The sequence below is a fragment of the Muscardinus avellanarius genome, assembly GCF_963383645.1.
Source record: "Muscardinus avellanarius genome assembly, chromosome: 10".
In the NCBI taxonomy this organism is placed as follows: Eukaryota; Metazoa; Chordata; class Mammalia; order Rodentia; family Gliridae; genus Muscardinus; species Muscardinus avellanarius.
The window spans coordinates 48,415,996-48,429,269 of record NC_137796.1 but is presented as its reverse complement, the minus strand read 5'-3'; the positions used below and the strand labels follow the sequence as shown (position 1 = coordinate 48,429,269).

The 13,274-nt window shown below is 55.2% G+C and overlaps 1 protein-coding gene across 1 annotated transcript; it reads right to left on the bottom strand.

The window, feature by feature from the left end:
• Positions 1 to 613: 613 nt before the first annotated feature.
• Positions 614 to 12,898, bottom strand: ARHGAP33 (Rho GTPase activating protein 33; the record flags this gene model as incomplete). Its single annotated transcript, XM_080703566.1, has 22 exons — positions 614 to 1,399; positions 1,484 to 1,875; positions 1,971 to 2,633; positions 3,514 to 3,588; positions 3,649 to 3,818; positions 3,909 to 4,062; positions 4,698 to 4,843; positions 6,756 to 6,863; positions 6,948 to 7,030; positions 7,115 to 7,259; positions 8,601 to 8,703; positions 8,791 to 8,943; positions 9,033 to 9,092; positions 9,175 to 9,241; positions 9,326 to 9,403; positions 9,488 to 9,610; positions 10,229 to 10,321; positions 10,743 to 10,880; positions 10,986 to 11,066; positions 11,440 to 11,524; positions 11,612 to 11,709; positions 12,821 to 12,898. The coding sequence occupies 22 exons, from the start codon at positions 12,896 to 12,898 to the stop codon at positions 614 to 616; spliced, it is 3,879 nt and encodes a 1,292-aa protein (XP_080559692.1).
• Positions 12,899 to 13,274: the final 376 nt, after the last annotated feature.

The window sequence follows — 13,274 nt, the reverse complement described above, 5'->3', positions numbered from 1 at the left end:
GCTGGAGGAGATCATGGCAGAGCTACAAAGTGGATGCCAACTTGGAGACAAGCCCAGCCTCAGCCCCACTCCTGGCACAGATTGCTAGGATGCCCATGGAGCCCTCCCTGCAGAGATCACCTCGGAGCCTTCCAAGAGGGCCTGATTTCCCACTCAGTGCCCGTCATAAGGAAAGAAAATGGTAAAGCAACTTGTCTGTTTCTTCATTCACCGACACCAGCAGCCACATTTTCACCATTTTTATTCATTAATTTTGTCAAATGGTTTAGTAGGGCACATGGGGAAAGATGGGGCAGAAGCTTTCCCCCCACCCCTGGGCACAGGTCAGGACAGGCTGGGGCTCCCGGAGGGAGAGTGAGGATAGGGTGTCAGCCTAGTCCTCCCTCAGATTTGTGCAAGGGCCCCAGGAGGGGGGATCATGGGGAGATGGGGATCTCAGCCCAGGGTGGGGACACGATGGTTTTAGGTTAGAGACCAACATCAGAAGCAAGTTACAAAGTTAGAAACCTGGGGTAGGGGTCAGAAGCTCAAGAAAATACAAAACAAGGAACTGGGTTGGGCCTAGAGCCAGTGAGGGGGAAGGGAAAGGAAGAAGTTCCTTCTTGGCTCCAGCTCAGCAGTAGCTTCGGGTCTGGCCCTCAGAATGGAGGGACCAGCTTGGAGTGGGATAAGGGGGCGGGGGACCAGCCCCCTCCCCTCTTTGTCCCCCATTTCTATACAGAGACCCTCGGTGGTGCTCACCCCCCCTCCCATAAGCTGGCGGGGCTGCCCTGTAGAGCAGAAGAGGCTCAGGAGGGCCCCAGGGCCCAGGTACCCTATGAGGGGTACGGGGACCCCAGGGTGCCCGCTGCTTCTGGGGAAGACGGGGGGCTGGGAGGCCAGGATCTGATTGGCTTCGGGGGTGGGCAGGAGGGGAAGAGGAGCAAGAAGAGGCAGGCGAGGGACCCCTGGGCCCTAGGGCTAGGTTGACATAGAGAGGCTCGGGCTGGGTAGGGCGTCGGGCAGAGTGCTGTGGGGCTGAGTAGCCAAGATGGTCAAGAGGAAGGCAGGAAGGGGGTGGTGGGTAGCTGACCATGAAATCAGGGGACCTGTGGAGTGGTGGCGATTGGCCAAGCATGCCATATGAGGCATTGAGCCTATCGGGGGGCATCGAGCGAAAGGGACTCCAAGACCGGGTGGGGCCAGAGTAGGGGGACCCCTCACCTGCCCCAATCTCATAGTACAGGTTCTCTCCCCTGTCGAGTGGTGCAGGGGGGCCCAGGGAGTTCCTCCAGACTGGAGTTGGGGAGCTGGGCTGAAAGGATGGGGGACCAAGAGGGTATAAGCCAGGTTTGGAGACCCCAAGAAAGGGTGGCAGGCACTCCCGGGGGGCTGGGGAAAAAAAGCCAGGGGTGGGAACCTGCGAGGGGACAGAACATGGGGACTGTGCTGCCATCTCTGGAGCATCCCTACACGTCCCACTTGCCCTGAGCTGGGCACCGACCTGGGCAGGGCCTCTGAGTCCCCTCCTTGAGGTCCCCACAGGCCGCTGGCTCCTCATCAGGCTCCCATCACTTTGTTGCCTTGGTAGGTAGGATGGGGGTCCTGGGGCCCAGGCACCCAGGCAGGCTAGGGAGTGAGGGGCTGGCCCACTCCCTGAGGTCCCCACAGGCTCCCCACCCACCTCCAGAGACATTGAGCGGCGGAAAGGGGAGTGGGGAGCAGGTGGAGTGCCCCCTTGCTCCTGCTGGCTCTGTTGCTCGGCCACCTGCTGAGCCCGCTCAGCCAGGGCCAGGGCCATGAGGCGTGCTGGGTTCTTGGGAGGTGGGGGTGGGGCACCCCCAGGGCGCAGGAGGGACAGGGGTGGGGGCAGCAGTGGCGAATCCACACCAGGACCTATTATAATAGAAAGGAATGGAAAGGGGGTCAGCTGAGTCCTGGGACACCCCATCAGTCTGAGAGGGTGGGCGGGCTGAGCAGGATTCACTCACCAAGCTGGCCCTGTGTTCCAGGCGGTACCAGCTTGCTGCTGGTCTCCTGTTGGCAGGTGTCACTCAGCTGGGCCTCAGTTCCACGCAACAGCAGGGGGACGAGATGGGGGCGCAGCCCTGGGGCAGGGCTGGGAGCTGGTTTTGGGGTGGCTGAGGCAGGGGTTCCCCCAGCCCCCAGCAGTTCTAGGACAGCAGGTGGCACTGATACGGCCAGGGGCTCTGAGATGTCCAGAGCAGTGGGCGAAGCAGGGCTTGTGGGCCCACGTGGCGAGAGGGCCTGAGGGGTTGCCCTAGGTGGGAAGGCAGAGGCAGGGGCTGGGGGTGCTGGGCTGGCAGGAGGTGCTGGGTCCCCTGGGGTGGGGCTGCTGCAGCGAAATGTAAGGGGATCAAAGTCAAGCCCCCGGAGTCCCTCCAGGCAGCGGGGTGGGCTGAAGTCTAGTTCATCACCATCATCTAGCCAGGCTGAGGTGCGGTGTGAGGGAGACCCAGAGAGTGGCCCCAGGCCAGCTGCTGAGGACTCAGAGGAGGAGGAGGAGGAAGACGAAGAGGAGGAAGAAGAAGAGGACGAGGACAGGCTCTCACAGGAGCCAGCAGGTGCTGGGCCCACAGGGAAAGCATCGCTGCTGGAGTGAGGTCTCCGTAGCCTGTGCAGCCTCTGGAGGCCTGGAAGTGGGAGTCGGGGGAATGGGGAGCAGTTAGAGGTCAGGGGTCAGAACTTTACATACTCACACATCATTGAGAATGGGACACAGCTCAATAGAAATGTGGGAAAATAACATGAAGAGGCACTTCCCTGGAGAGGGCTATGAAGGCTGTGAATCCAGGAAGTTGTTCAGGCAAGACCATGAAAAGAACCATTCTAGACCCAAAGCAAGGTAAGTCTGACAAGCCTATGGGCTGCAAGCATGAGACCAGCAGGATCTCATGCATGGCTGCTGGGGTCCAGATGGCCCAACCCTTCTTGGAAAGCAATGAGCCTTGTCCTGTAAGCTGAATGTGGCACACCCTACAGGACAGCACCTCTGCTCCTGAGAATGTGGCAGTCTATGGATTGCTCATAAGAGCCCCCAGTACAGCAGGGTTAGGACAGGATAGCCACACAGAAGCCTAGAGAGCAGCTACGCTCAGCGACACAGATGGTAGCTTGTACCTCCCTTCTTAACATGCTCCATAGTTTCAGAAGCAACTAGAGAAACATGTTATTAACACATATGCTGTGTATGATAAAGCAAGGAAATAATGATCATCAAATTTTGAACATGCCTCGGGTAAGATATTGGTGCTCTTCTGGCTGTGCCTAGGGGGGTGTTTGTATTACTTAAATTTCTTCAAAAGGAATGAATTAACTTGACTGTTATAAAGGGCCCTGTATGAACCAGTGAGTACAGTGTGTAGTGGACTTTATCCACTTCATTGTACTACAGTCCAGATTTCAAAACTTTAAATCACCCAGACCCTCCAAATCTGAAATACATTTGGAAGCAAAACTAGCGCCCCAGTTCCTCCCAGCTTTGGGCATATGTAGGGCCCACTCTGTGCTCACCAGCCCCGCTGGCCTGCGATGATAGAGACTCCTCACTTTTGGCAGATCTCAGTGTGACCGTGTCAGGTCGGCTGCCTGTGAGAAGAGGTAGGAGACGTAGGCCCACTGGAGCGCCCACCGGAGACCATACCCCACCATGCCAACCACACAGCTTCTGACCTGAAGGCTGTGGTGGGGCTCGGGTGCCCCCTAGCCAGGGCAGGGGCTTCTTTCGGGGGATGCTGGGGCCCCGGCCCAAAGCAAAGAATGTCTTCCAGCTGCTACCCCCTGGCTTCCGCTGTTTCTCTCCTCTCTCCCTCTTCTTCCTGGGGTTTGGGTGAGAAACAGGAGGCAGTCTGAGTAATCGGGGCCTCCAGGCTGCCTCGCTCCCCCTTCTCCCCCAGCATCCCACTCACCTCTCCACAGGTGAGGCTGGGGCCTTGGGAGCTGGGGGCTCAGTGGGTGTTCCCAGCCGACCCTGGGTGCGAGCCTGGGCTTCCTCCAGCGTCAGCAGGCGTGTGGAGGGGCCACTGCCCGCAAGGGACTTGGGCCTGGGGAGGAGGCAGCGGCCTGGGGAATTTGGAAAAGGAACAGCTGTCAGCTCTGGGGCTGTTTGAGCCCACAGGCAAAGCCAAGCGCCACAGCCCAAGCCCCGGCCCCACAGCGTGCCCACCCGGGCTGGCAAGGCAGGGGGCCAGGGTAGATCAGGAGGGAATGGGCGGGCAGCAGGCAGGTGAGAAGGAAGGGTGAGGCAGAACGAGCTGATGAGGAAGCAGCTCCCAGCAGCCAGTGAGGGCAGCGGCTCTGGTCAGTTACCTCGGGCCAGAGGGCCCTCCGACGAGCTGAATCCTGACTGGGCTGGGGTCCGGGGCAGGGCAGGGAGTCTGGGCAGGGCCAGGGTGGGGTCAAGTCTGGGGACCTCCCACCTCCTCCCAGGTGGCCCCATGGCCCCAAGCACCCCCAGGACCTATAAGGGGTGAAGGAAGAACGGCGTCCTGGCCAAGAAGTGGGGATCTTGAGCGTAGGAGCTGAAATGAGAAGGAGGGGGCGGGGGAGGGATGGGCCGGGGCGGGGTCCTCAAGGAGCTGGGAGGTCGGTCTGGCTTCAGGGGGTAGGGATAGTGCTGGGGCACCCATCTGCCCTCCCACTGCGACATGATAGTGAGGGGACAGTGGCCAGGACATCAAGGAGTGGGACAGGCATACCTGCGGGGTCAAGGCCAGCAGAGGTGAAGGTGTCACTGAACAGAACCTCCACGTGGGTAAGCAAGAATTCCACCACCACCGACTGCACCCGAACCTCCCGGAAGGCTGCTGCCCCTCCCAGTCCCACCGACTCCAGCTCCATGGACCTGGAATGGATAGGGAGGAGGCAAGGTACCTTGAGCCTGGGCTGGCAAGTTCTGGGTGGGCAATGCTGGGTACCAATGGAATCACTGTCTCAATTCAATACCTTTGACCCTGAACGAATCACATCTAAAAATGGATTCTCAGTCTCCCCCAAACCTCTCCTTCCCCATCTCAGTAATGTAGTTCTAGTGACTCAAGCTAAACACCAGGGTTGTCCTTGACCTCTTTTCCTCCACACCCACATTCAGTCCATCAGTAAATCATGCACTTTAAAATCTATCCAGAATCTAACTTTTCTTCTCCTTTACTGCCCCCACCCTGGCTGCTACAGTTTGGATCTTAGATGTCCCCCAAAAGCCCATATATGAAAGGCTTGGCTAGGTTGGTGCTATTGGGAGATGGTGAAGTCTTTAAGAGGTGGACCTAATGGGAGGTCTTTAGGTCATGGGGGGGGTATCCTCAAAGGGAACTGCAGAACCCTGGCCCCCTCCTCTCTTTTTTGTGTCCTGGCCATGAGGAGAGCAGTTTTACTTCATCTTGTGCTCTTGCCAGAGACCCAAAACAACAGAGCCAACTGATCATGAACCAAAACCTCTAAAACTGGGGACCAAAATAAGCCTTTTTCTTTAATAAGTTAACGATATCGGTTATTTTATTAAGTGATGGAAAGCTGACTAACAGACTAATGGCCAGCCTCCATTTCCTTCCGTGTGATGTCACAGCAGCCTCCTCCCTGGCCTCCTGCTCCTGTCCTTAGAGTCAGAGGGAGCCTGTGAACACTCAAATCAGATCACCCCTCTGACCTCGTCATCGCCTTCCCTCACCTACTCACCATTCATTGCCACCCTGGCCTTGCTACTCCATCACACCAGGTACCACCTCAGTCTCCTATCTGCACTCACTCTGCCTGCCTGGGGTGCTCTCCCATATATCCACATGGGCCCCTCCTTCACCCCATGCAGGTCGACTTAGATGTTACCTTCTCAATGGAGTCTTCCTCATCCACCTCATTTAAAATTGGAGACCTTCTCTGTTCCTTTGGTCTGTTTCATTTCCCATACTTATATGCACCATCTGATGTACCCTAATTTACTTATTTATGTTGTTTCCTCAGAAGAATATGAGTTCCTCCAGGATAATCTTGCCTCTCTTGGTCAGCATCAAGTCTGCCATGGCTTACCCACCTGATGGCCTTCCCTACCATTCTTTCTAAAAACTGTCATGACCCAGTACACCTATTTCCCTGCTTTATATTTTCCTTCTTGGCATCTTGGCATCAGATATTACTCTCTTTTTCTTGTTGATGGTTCTTTGTCCATTTCCTCAATGAGGACAGGGCCTTCCTGGCTCACTACTGTCTCCAGTGCTGAGCTCAGGCACTAGTATATGGAAGGTACTTGAAAATAAGTATTAAAAAAATGAACAAGGCTGAGTATGGTGGTGCATGCCTGTAATCCTAGTACTTGGAAGGCTGAGAAAGGAAGATCACAGGTTCAAGGCCAGCCTCAGAAACTTAGAAGACGCTATTTCAAAATAAAAATTAAAAAAGGGCTAGGGGTAGCTGAGCGTGGTGGCGCATGTTTGTAATCCCAGCATTTGGGAGGCTAAAACTGGAGTATCGTGGTTCATGTGTAGCCTCAGCTTTTTAATGAGGCCCTCCACAACTTAGTGAGACCCTGTTTCAAAATAAAGAATAAAAAATAGGGGAGGGGGTATAGTTTGGAGGTCGAATGCCCCTGAGTTCCATCCCCAGACCCGCAAAAAAAACAAAAAAAACAAAAAAAAAAACCTGGGGGTATAGCTCAAAAGTAGAATGCCCCTGGGTTCAATCCCCAATACTAGGGATTGAGGATATGCGGGCATACAAGGTGGTTAGGTGAGATGAGCAGGCAAGCTGATGAGCCTCTAGCTTACCGTAGCAGGTTGGGCGCCCAGACAATGGCTAGGTTGCGAGCATGCATGCTGGTATTGGCACTGTGTCGGGCCATGCGGGCCAAGTGCCTTAGCAGGTACTCCAGGGTCCTGGGGACAGGAGGAGAGGGGGAGTGCTAAGCCTTGGTGCCCTTGGAACCTCACTGCTGCCCTTCCCTGCCCCTCCTGGATTACCTGTAGTGTGGTGGGGGCAGTTGCTGGATGACATCATGGACTCGTACCAGGCGCTCCTCCTCCCCAGGCACTGACATGGCCTCCTGAGATTGTGGACAGACATGATGAGGCAGATCAGATGAATCCCAGCACCCTCACCCTCCAACCTCGCCAGTTCTCTTACTCACACTGAACTTCCCATACAGCTGGTATGTGAGCAAGGGATTTGGCAGTTCTCGGAAGTAGAGCTTGCAGAGGGAAGATACACTGTGAATGTCCTGCAGGAAGGCGGGGCCGGACAGTTCAGGGATCCTCTCACTGTCAAACTCATGCCTAAGACCATCAGGTAAGGAAGAGAAAGGTCAGACTGGCTCATCTGGCTACATTCCCCTACCCTGGCACCAAATTCCCACATTTGGATGTAACCTTCTTCTCCAGGCCTTATCCTGGGCTATCCAGAGGGAGAAACTTATTAAACCCCAAATGTACTGTTTGGCAAAGTCCAGGGTACCCCACTTCACAGAGGATACGAAGGCTCCAGTGGGTGATGCCTCTGCCTGTAGCTACCAAGGCTGACTCCAGAATATGACCGCACTCCTACCATGGAGCTGTGTCATTCTTCTGGCTTTAAGCAGTAACTGGAAAACTTGATCCCAGTACCCTCATGCTCCTAACTCCCTGGTGGGGCCCCACTGCTCACAACAGCCTCATTCCTGATCCCTCCACTCCTCCAGCCTTGTGCTTTCGCCTCAAGACCTCTGTCAGCCCTTGTGTTTTGTTTTGTGGAGGTCAAAAACCTGGGGCTAATCTACCCTTACAACTCCAGTCCCCCCTTCTTTTTTTTTTTTTTTTTTTTTGATAGTTCTTGCTAAGTTGCCCAGGCTGGCCTTGAACTTACATTTCCCTTGCCTCAGCCTCCTGAGTAGCTGGGATTACAGGAGTGGCCACTGTGCCCAGCCAGTCCTTTTCTCTTGCCCCATTACTTCTCACCTCTAAACTGTGGTATATGCTGTCCCTCCTTGGTCCAGACCCTCCTGTGGTTCTCCCTCATTCTGAGTAAAAACCCAAATCCTAACAATTAAAAGGCACCACACACGCTGCCCTAGTGACTCTCTGCATCACTGCCTGCTGCTTTTGCCATCACATTGGCCGCCCACTGTGAGCACTTTCCCAGGAGATCTGCAGTTGGCTTCCTCACTGCCCCACAGCTCTTCCCCATGACACTGCTCTGCCCCTGCTACTTAGAACTGCGGCGCTCCTTCCAGGCTTGTGACTATCATCTTCCTTACCCTAATAGATTTTCTCCATAGCACTTGTCACCTTCTAGTGGACGCTATCATTTTCTTGTTCGTCTTTCTCTCTAGCGTGTTAGCCCCATGAAGGTAGGGGTTTCCAGTTGTCTCACTGCTGTGTCCTCAGTGCTAGAATGGTGCTTGGAATTTGGCAGGTGCTCAGTGAAGGTGGATCCCTCTGCTTAGGATGCTAATTCTACTCTCAGTTTTCAGGCCTTTGCTAGGGTGTCATCTCCTCAAGGAAGCCCTCCCTGCTTCCTTGGCCCACTCCTGCTCTATGTCTTCATAATCCCAATGAGTATGAACCTAGCACAAAGCACAGACTGGAATAGAGAGATCAGTGAATGCTTGTAAGAGGAAGGGGTTGACAGAGCACCCTCACCGCAGCCTCTGGATGTTGGAGGACACGCCTGAGAGCCGATAGATTCCATCTACCACCCCATGGGCCTCAATAAACTCGGAGCAGCAACGCAGCACCTGGGGCACTGGGAGACAGCAGCAGGGTCAGGGCTGGGCGGGTCGGATCCTAGACAGGAGGGGTGGGGTGGAGTGGGCAGGGGGCCAGGCCTCACCTTCCTGGCCTGAGTTGCTGAGGTGCTCTCCAAGGTCACAGCCAAATACCCTCTGCCGCAGGATCCCCCGCTGTCGCAGCCGCTGCCGAGAAGGGCGGGAACGCATGAAGGTGCGGAGGAGACCAGCCAGCTTCCCACGAGGCCTGGGTACAGCTGTAAGGGCAAAGGCAGACCACGTAGGGTCAGCACAGCCAAGGGCCTGATGGGGCAGGGGAAGAGAACTGACCTCTTGCTGCCATTACCTGAGGTCAGAGAGGAGATACCCTGGGGAGCTGGAATACCACACAGGGGACCATCAGCATCTGCAGAGTAGACAACAGGTAGAAAGGATGGATGGTAGGCACAGGGTGCAGGAGGGCCTTCCACTCTGTCCATGGCACTCACCTGCCTTTAGGCCTGGGCCTGGCCGCTCTGTGAAGAGTTCTACACACTCACTGGGGAAGAAACCGACCTGAGGAAAGGTCAGGGTCAGTGGCTGGACTGCCTTAGTTGACATGGTGCCCTGGCCCACATGCCCACCCCAAGCCAGGCTTACCTGGAAGCCTCGCTTGCCCCGCCACCAGCTCCGATCTTCCGTGGGTGGCATGTCAATCACAGAGACAATGTCTCCCACCTGGGAATGGGGGTGTAAGGAAGGGGATCAGAAGAGGCAGGGGCAGTGGGGAGCCCAACTGCCGTCTGCTCCCCACAGCCTCACCTCAAAGGACAGCTCATCTGGTGCCTGGGCTGTATACCGTTTGACCACATGGGCGGCAGCCACGGCAGGGATATTGAGCGAGGCTTCCTCACTGAGGAGCAGTCTCCGGCCATGATTGTCCAGCTGAGATGGAAGTGAGACATGGCAAAGAAAAGTCAGAAGAAGGCATTAATACAGGCAGACAAGGGTTCCTCCATGCCCAGTGAGGCCACTGCCCATCTCCAACCTAAGAGCTTCATAGAGCTATTAGTCAATCATCTAAGTTGAACCCTCTAAATGAACCCCCTTCACCTCCTCAATATGACCCAGGACTCTTCTGTTCCCAAGACCTCCCCAGCAAATTCATCTTCCATCACAGACACTGAACATTTTCTATCTAAAAACCCTCCAGTTTAAGTTATTCTTAGCTAGGTATTGGGTATTGAGTTACAGCCCAATTAATTTCTAGCTGGTATACCTTTAAATCTTCAGGTCCCCCCAGGCAAACATCTGATAACTCACTCTCTCACACTCACTCTCTCTCTCTCTCTCTCTCTCTCTCTCTCTCTCTCTCTCTCTCTCACACACACACACACACACACACACACACACACACACACACGCAGACGCCCACACAGGCACTAAAATACCAATGCTTCCTCCACTCTGGGTCCTTTCTTTTCTGTGCCCACACACACTCCAGGCTGATTCTTGCACTGCAGACTACCCACTACCCTCACTCACCCCCCTGCCCAGGCCCACCTCCATCCAGGTGAGCACAGGCCCACAGTTGAGATTACTGTCCACCAGTCCTGACAGGGTCTCCAGGTACTGCAGCAGCAGTGGTACCAGCATCTGGGGGCAGGTTGTCAAGATTGGCTCTTGTGGGAAGGTGATGAGGAGCCCACTACCTTCCCGCACTGCTCTAGCTCATCTCTGGATAGCACCAACATTCAACCTGGATGCATGGGTGTTGCTCAGCTGTAGGTACTGAAACATCATCCTATCACTTGGTAAACAGGCTGTGCCAAGCTCAGCAACTGATGCAGCTATGCTGACCATCCCATGGAACCTCCTGGACCACCCTATGATCCCCAAACTCAAGGGAGCCTCCAGAACTCTGATATATTTCTAAAGCTTCTCCATTCTGATTGGTTACGGCTCAGACCATACAAATCTTTAAATATTTATCTGTCCCCCTTGCCTTGATGGTTTCGTACATGGCTGATGAGGACACACTCATGGCTGAGGCAGGGGCTGAGACAACATAGATTACCTGGGCAGCCCTGGCACCCTCTGGGGGTGGAGGGAGCTCTGGGAGACAGGAAAACCTCCGGTCAAATATGCACCGGTGAAGATGGGCATCCAAGGAACGGAAGTCATCGTAACTACGGAGAACTGGCCAAGAACGGCCCTGCAGGAGCAAAAGGGACAGAAGTGAACAGTGTCCCCATCACACTGAGCGGAGGAGCATGGTGGCCAGTCCTTTAGGCTGAGCGAGCGGCAGGGGTAGCCTCACCTGACAAGTCACCTGCACCCCAAACACCAGCTCATTCTCTCCAGAGAGGTTGGGGCCTTCACGCTCTGGAGACAGGAGGAGCTGCAGAGGAAACAGGCCCAGTGAGGGCTTCCCTTTCATCCCAGTCCTGACCTCTCTAGGCTGGCATTATCTAGGGATGGGTCTATGTTCCCCTCTTAGATTTTCCCAAGCATAGGACCTAGGGATGTTTTGGTCAGAGTACATGGGCCTGACAGAGAACAAATATGTAAGAAACAATTTTGTTGAATGAATAAGTCAAAGAACCAATGGATGAATAAACGAGCAGCTCTCTCCCCATCTGCCCTAGCCCCTGCAACCCCTGCTACTGACTGCTCAGACAGGTGGAACAGCCAGTCTCAGAGATAGCTTTCTAATAGTGGTTCAAAGTTTGGTAGGGTCTCACCTTCCATCCCAGGTGCAAAGCCCCCCATACCTGAATGTGGCCAAAGTCAACATTCTCATAGTGGAAATGGGCACAATCAGCCAGCCGGGGAAAGGGACCTCGAGGAGCAGAGAGCCTGGGAGATAGATGACACATCATCAGTTGCTCCCTCCTTGAGCCTCCCTCTATCCTAAGCTAAGCCTTTCCCTCCCTCCCCCCTCACCTCTTCCCAGGCTTCCCCTTCACACTGGCCCCCCCAGTGGGGGGTAGGGGCTGCACTGAGCCTTCCCCTGGGCCATCCAAGCTGTCAGTGCTGCGGGCCTGTAGAGCAGAAAGGAGAATCAGAGGCTGCCAGAGATGGGAGTAAAGAGACAAAGGTAGCATTGTCATCCCAGGCGACTCTGGGCCTTAGGACACAAGTCCTAAGTGTGGGCTAGAGGGCAGGTCAGCAGGAGGTGAGGACTGAGCTGATGACAGGCCTGCTTCTTTGTGTGTGGTCTGGAGGGCAGGACTGAAAGAACAGAGACCAAGGGTGAAGCAGGCCAACAGGAGAGAGAGAGAGTGTGTGTGCTAGTCTCATTTCTCCCTGCTTAACACTCTTCTGTAGCTCCTACAGTCACTTCCTGCCACTGGACAATCACAGCTTACATCATGCCAGTCTTCTGCTTCCAACCGCTCCCTCTCTGCCAGCTTCTTCGTGTCAGGATTATTTTCACAAAACACAAATCTGGCCCTGTCTCTCCATAGATCTTGGACCTTCAATGCTCTCTGCTATCTTCAAGATGACGTCAGAAATCTCTGGTCTGATAGTTAAGCTTTCCTAAACTGATTTCTGTTTACCTCTCCCCATTGTCTCCATTCTCAGAGCTCTTGAACTTCTTAGGGTCCAGCAAAAGTACCATCTTCTCATTTCCTTCTATGCCTCTGCAAATGCTATTCCTTTAGCCTGGGACTCTTGTCCCCAACTTGTCACGTTTACCTCCTCCTCATCCCTCAGGTCTCAACTCACATGTGTGCTCCTCAGAAAGCCCTCTCAACCCCGAAGGCTGTGTCAGGCATCTCTTCTGAAGTCTCTGCATTCACTGAGTTTCCCCCATCTTAAGCTCCACAACCCAACCTGAATTGCCCCATCGCAGCCTTGAGCACTCTGAGACATCACTATCTGGTGGCAAGCCCATCTCTCCCACTGGAATTTTATCTCCCCTGAAGCGGGGCCTCAGGCCCCCAGCATGCCCAGCACAGAGTTGGGCACAGAGTTGCTACTCTTCACAAGGAGCATTATACCGTATTCCTCTCTGTGTCCCCAAAGCCCAGTGCCGGAATCTGATGAAGGAATCAACCAGCCAGGAGGGAATTCAGGGAATCACCAGCCTGGCTCCAGCTTCTCCCTCCTCCATGGCCCTGCAACCCGAAGTTCATCCCTGGGTCTCACCCTCAGAGTCCGTCCCCCGCCAGCCCACGGAGCTCCCCAAGGCAGGATGGGCTCTGACTCTCTCTGTGCCTGGAGCATGGGGCCTGCACAGAGGAGGGCTCAGTGAATGTCCGTGAGGGGGAAGCGGCAGAATGAATGAGCGGGAGCAGTATGGTGGGAGAGGGAGATGGTGGAGGAGGGGCGCCGAGGACAAGAAGATGGAGAGGACTCAACGATGGAGAAGAGCGAGAGTGCGCGTGTGTCGGGCGGAGCAGGGAGGACAGAGGCTGGAAAGTCAGGGGTCAAGGTCCGGACGGGTGGGGCGAGGGGTTGAGAGGGACCGGGCGGCGTGAACACGAGGGAGAAAGAAGAAAAGGGCCGGCTGCGCGTGGGATCGAGGCTGTGGGGCGGAGGAGGGTCCCGGCCGGCCCAGGGCGCCGCGGAGGGCGTGGCGGGAGGCAGCCTCCGGGAGCCC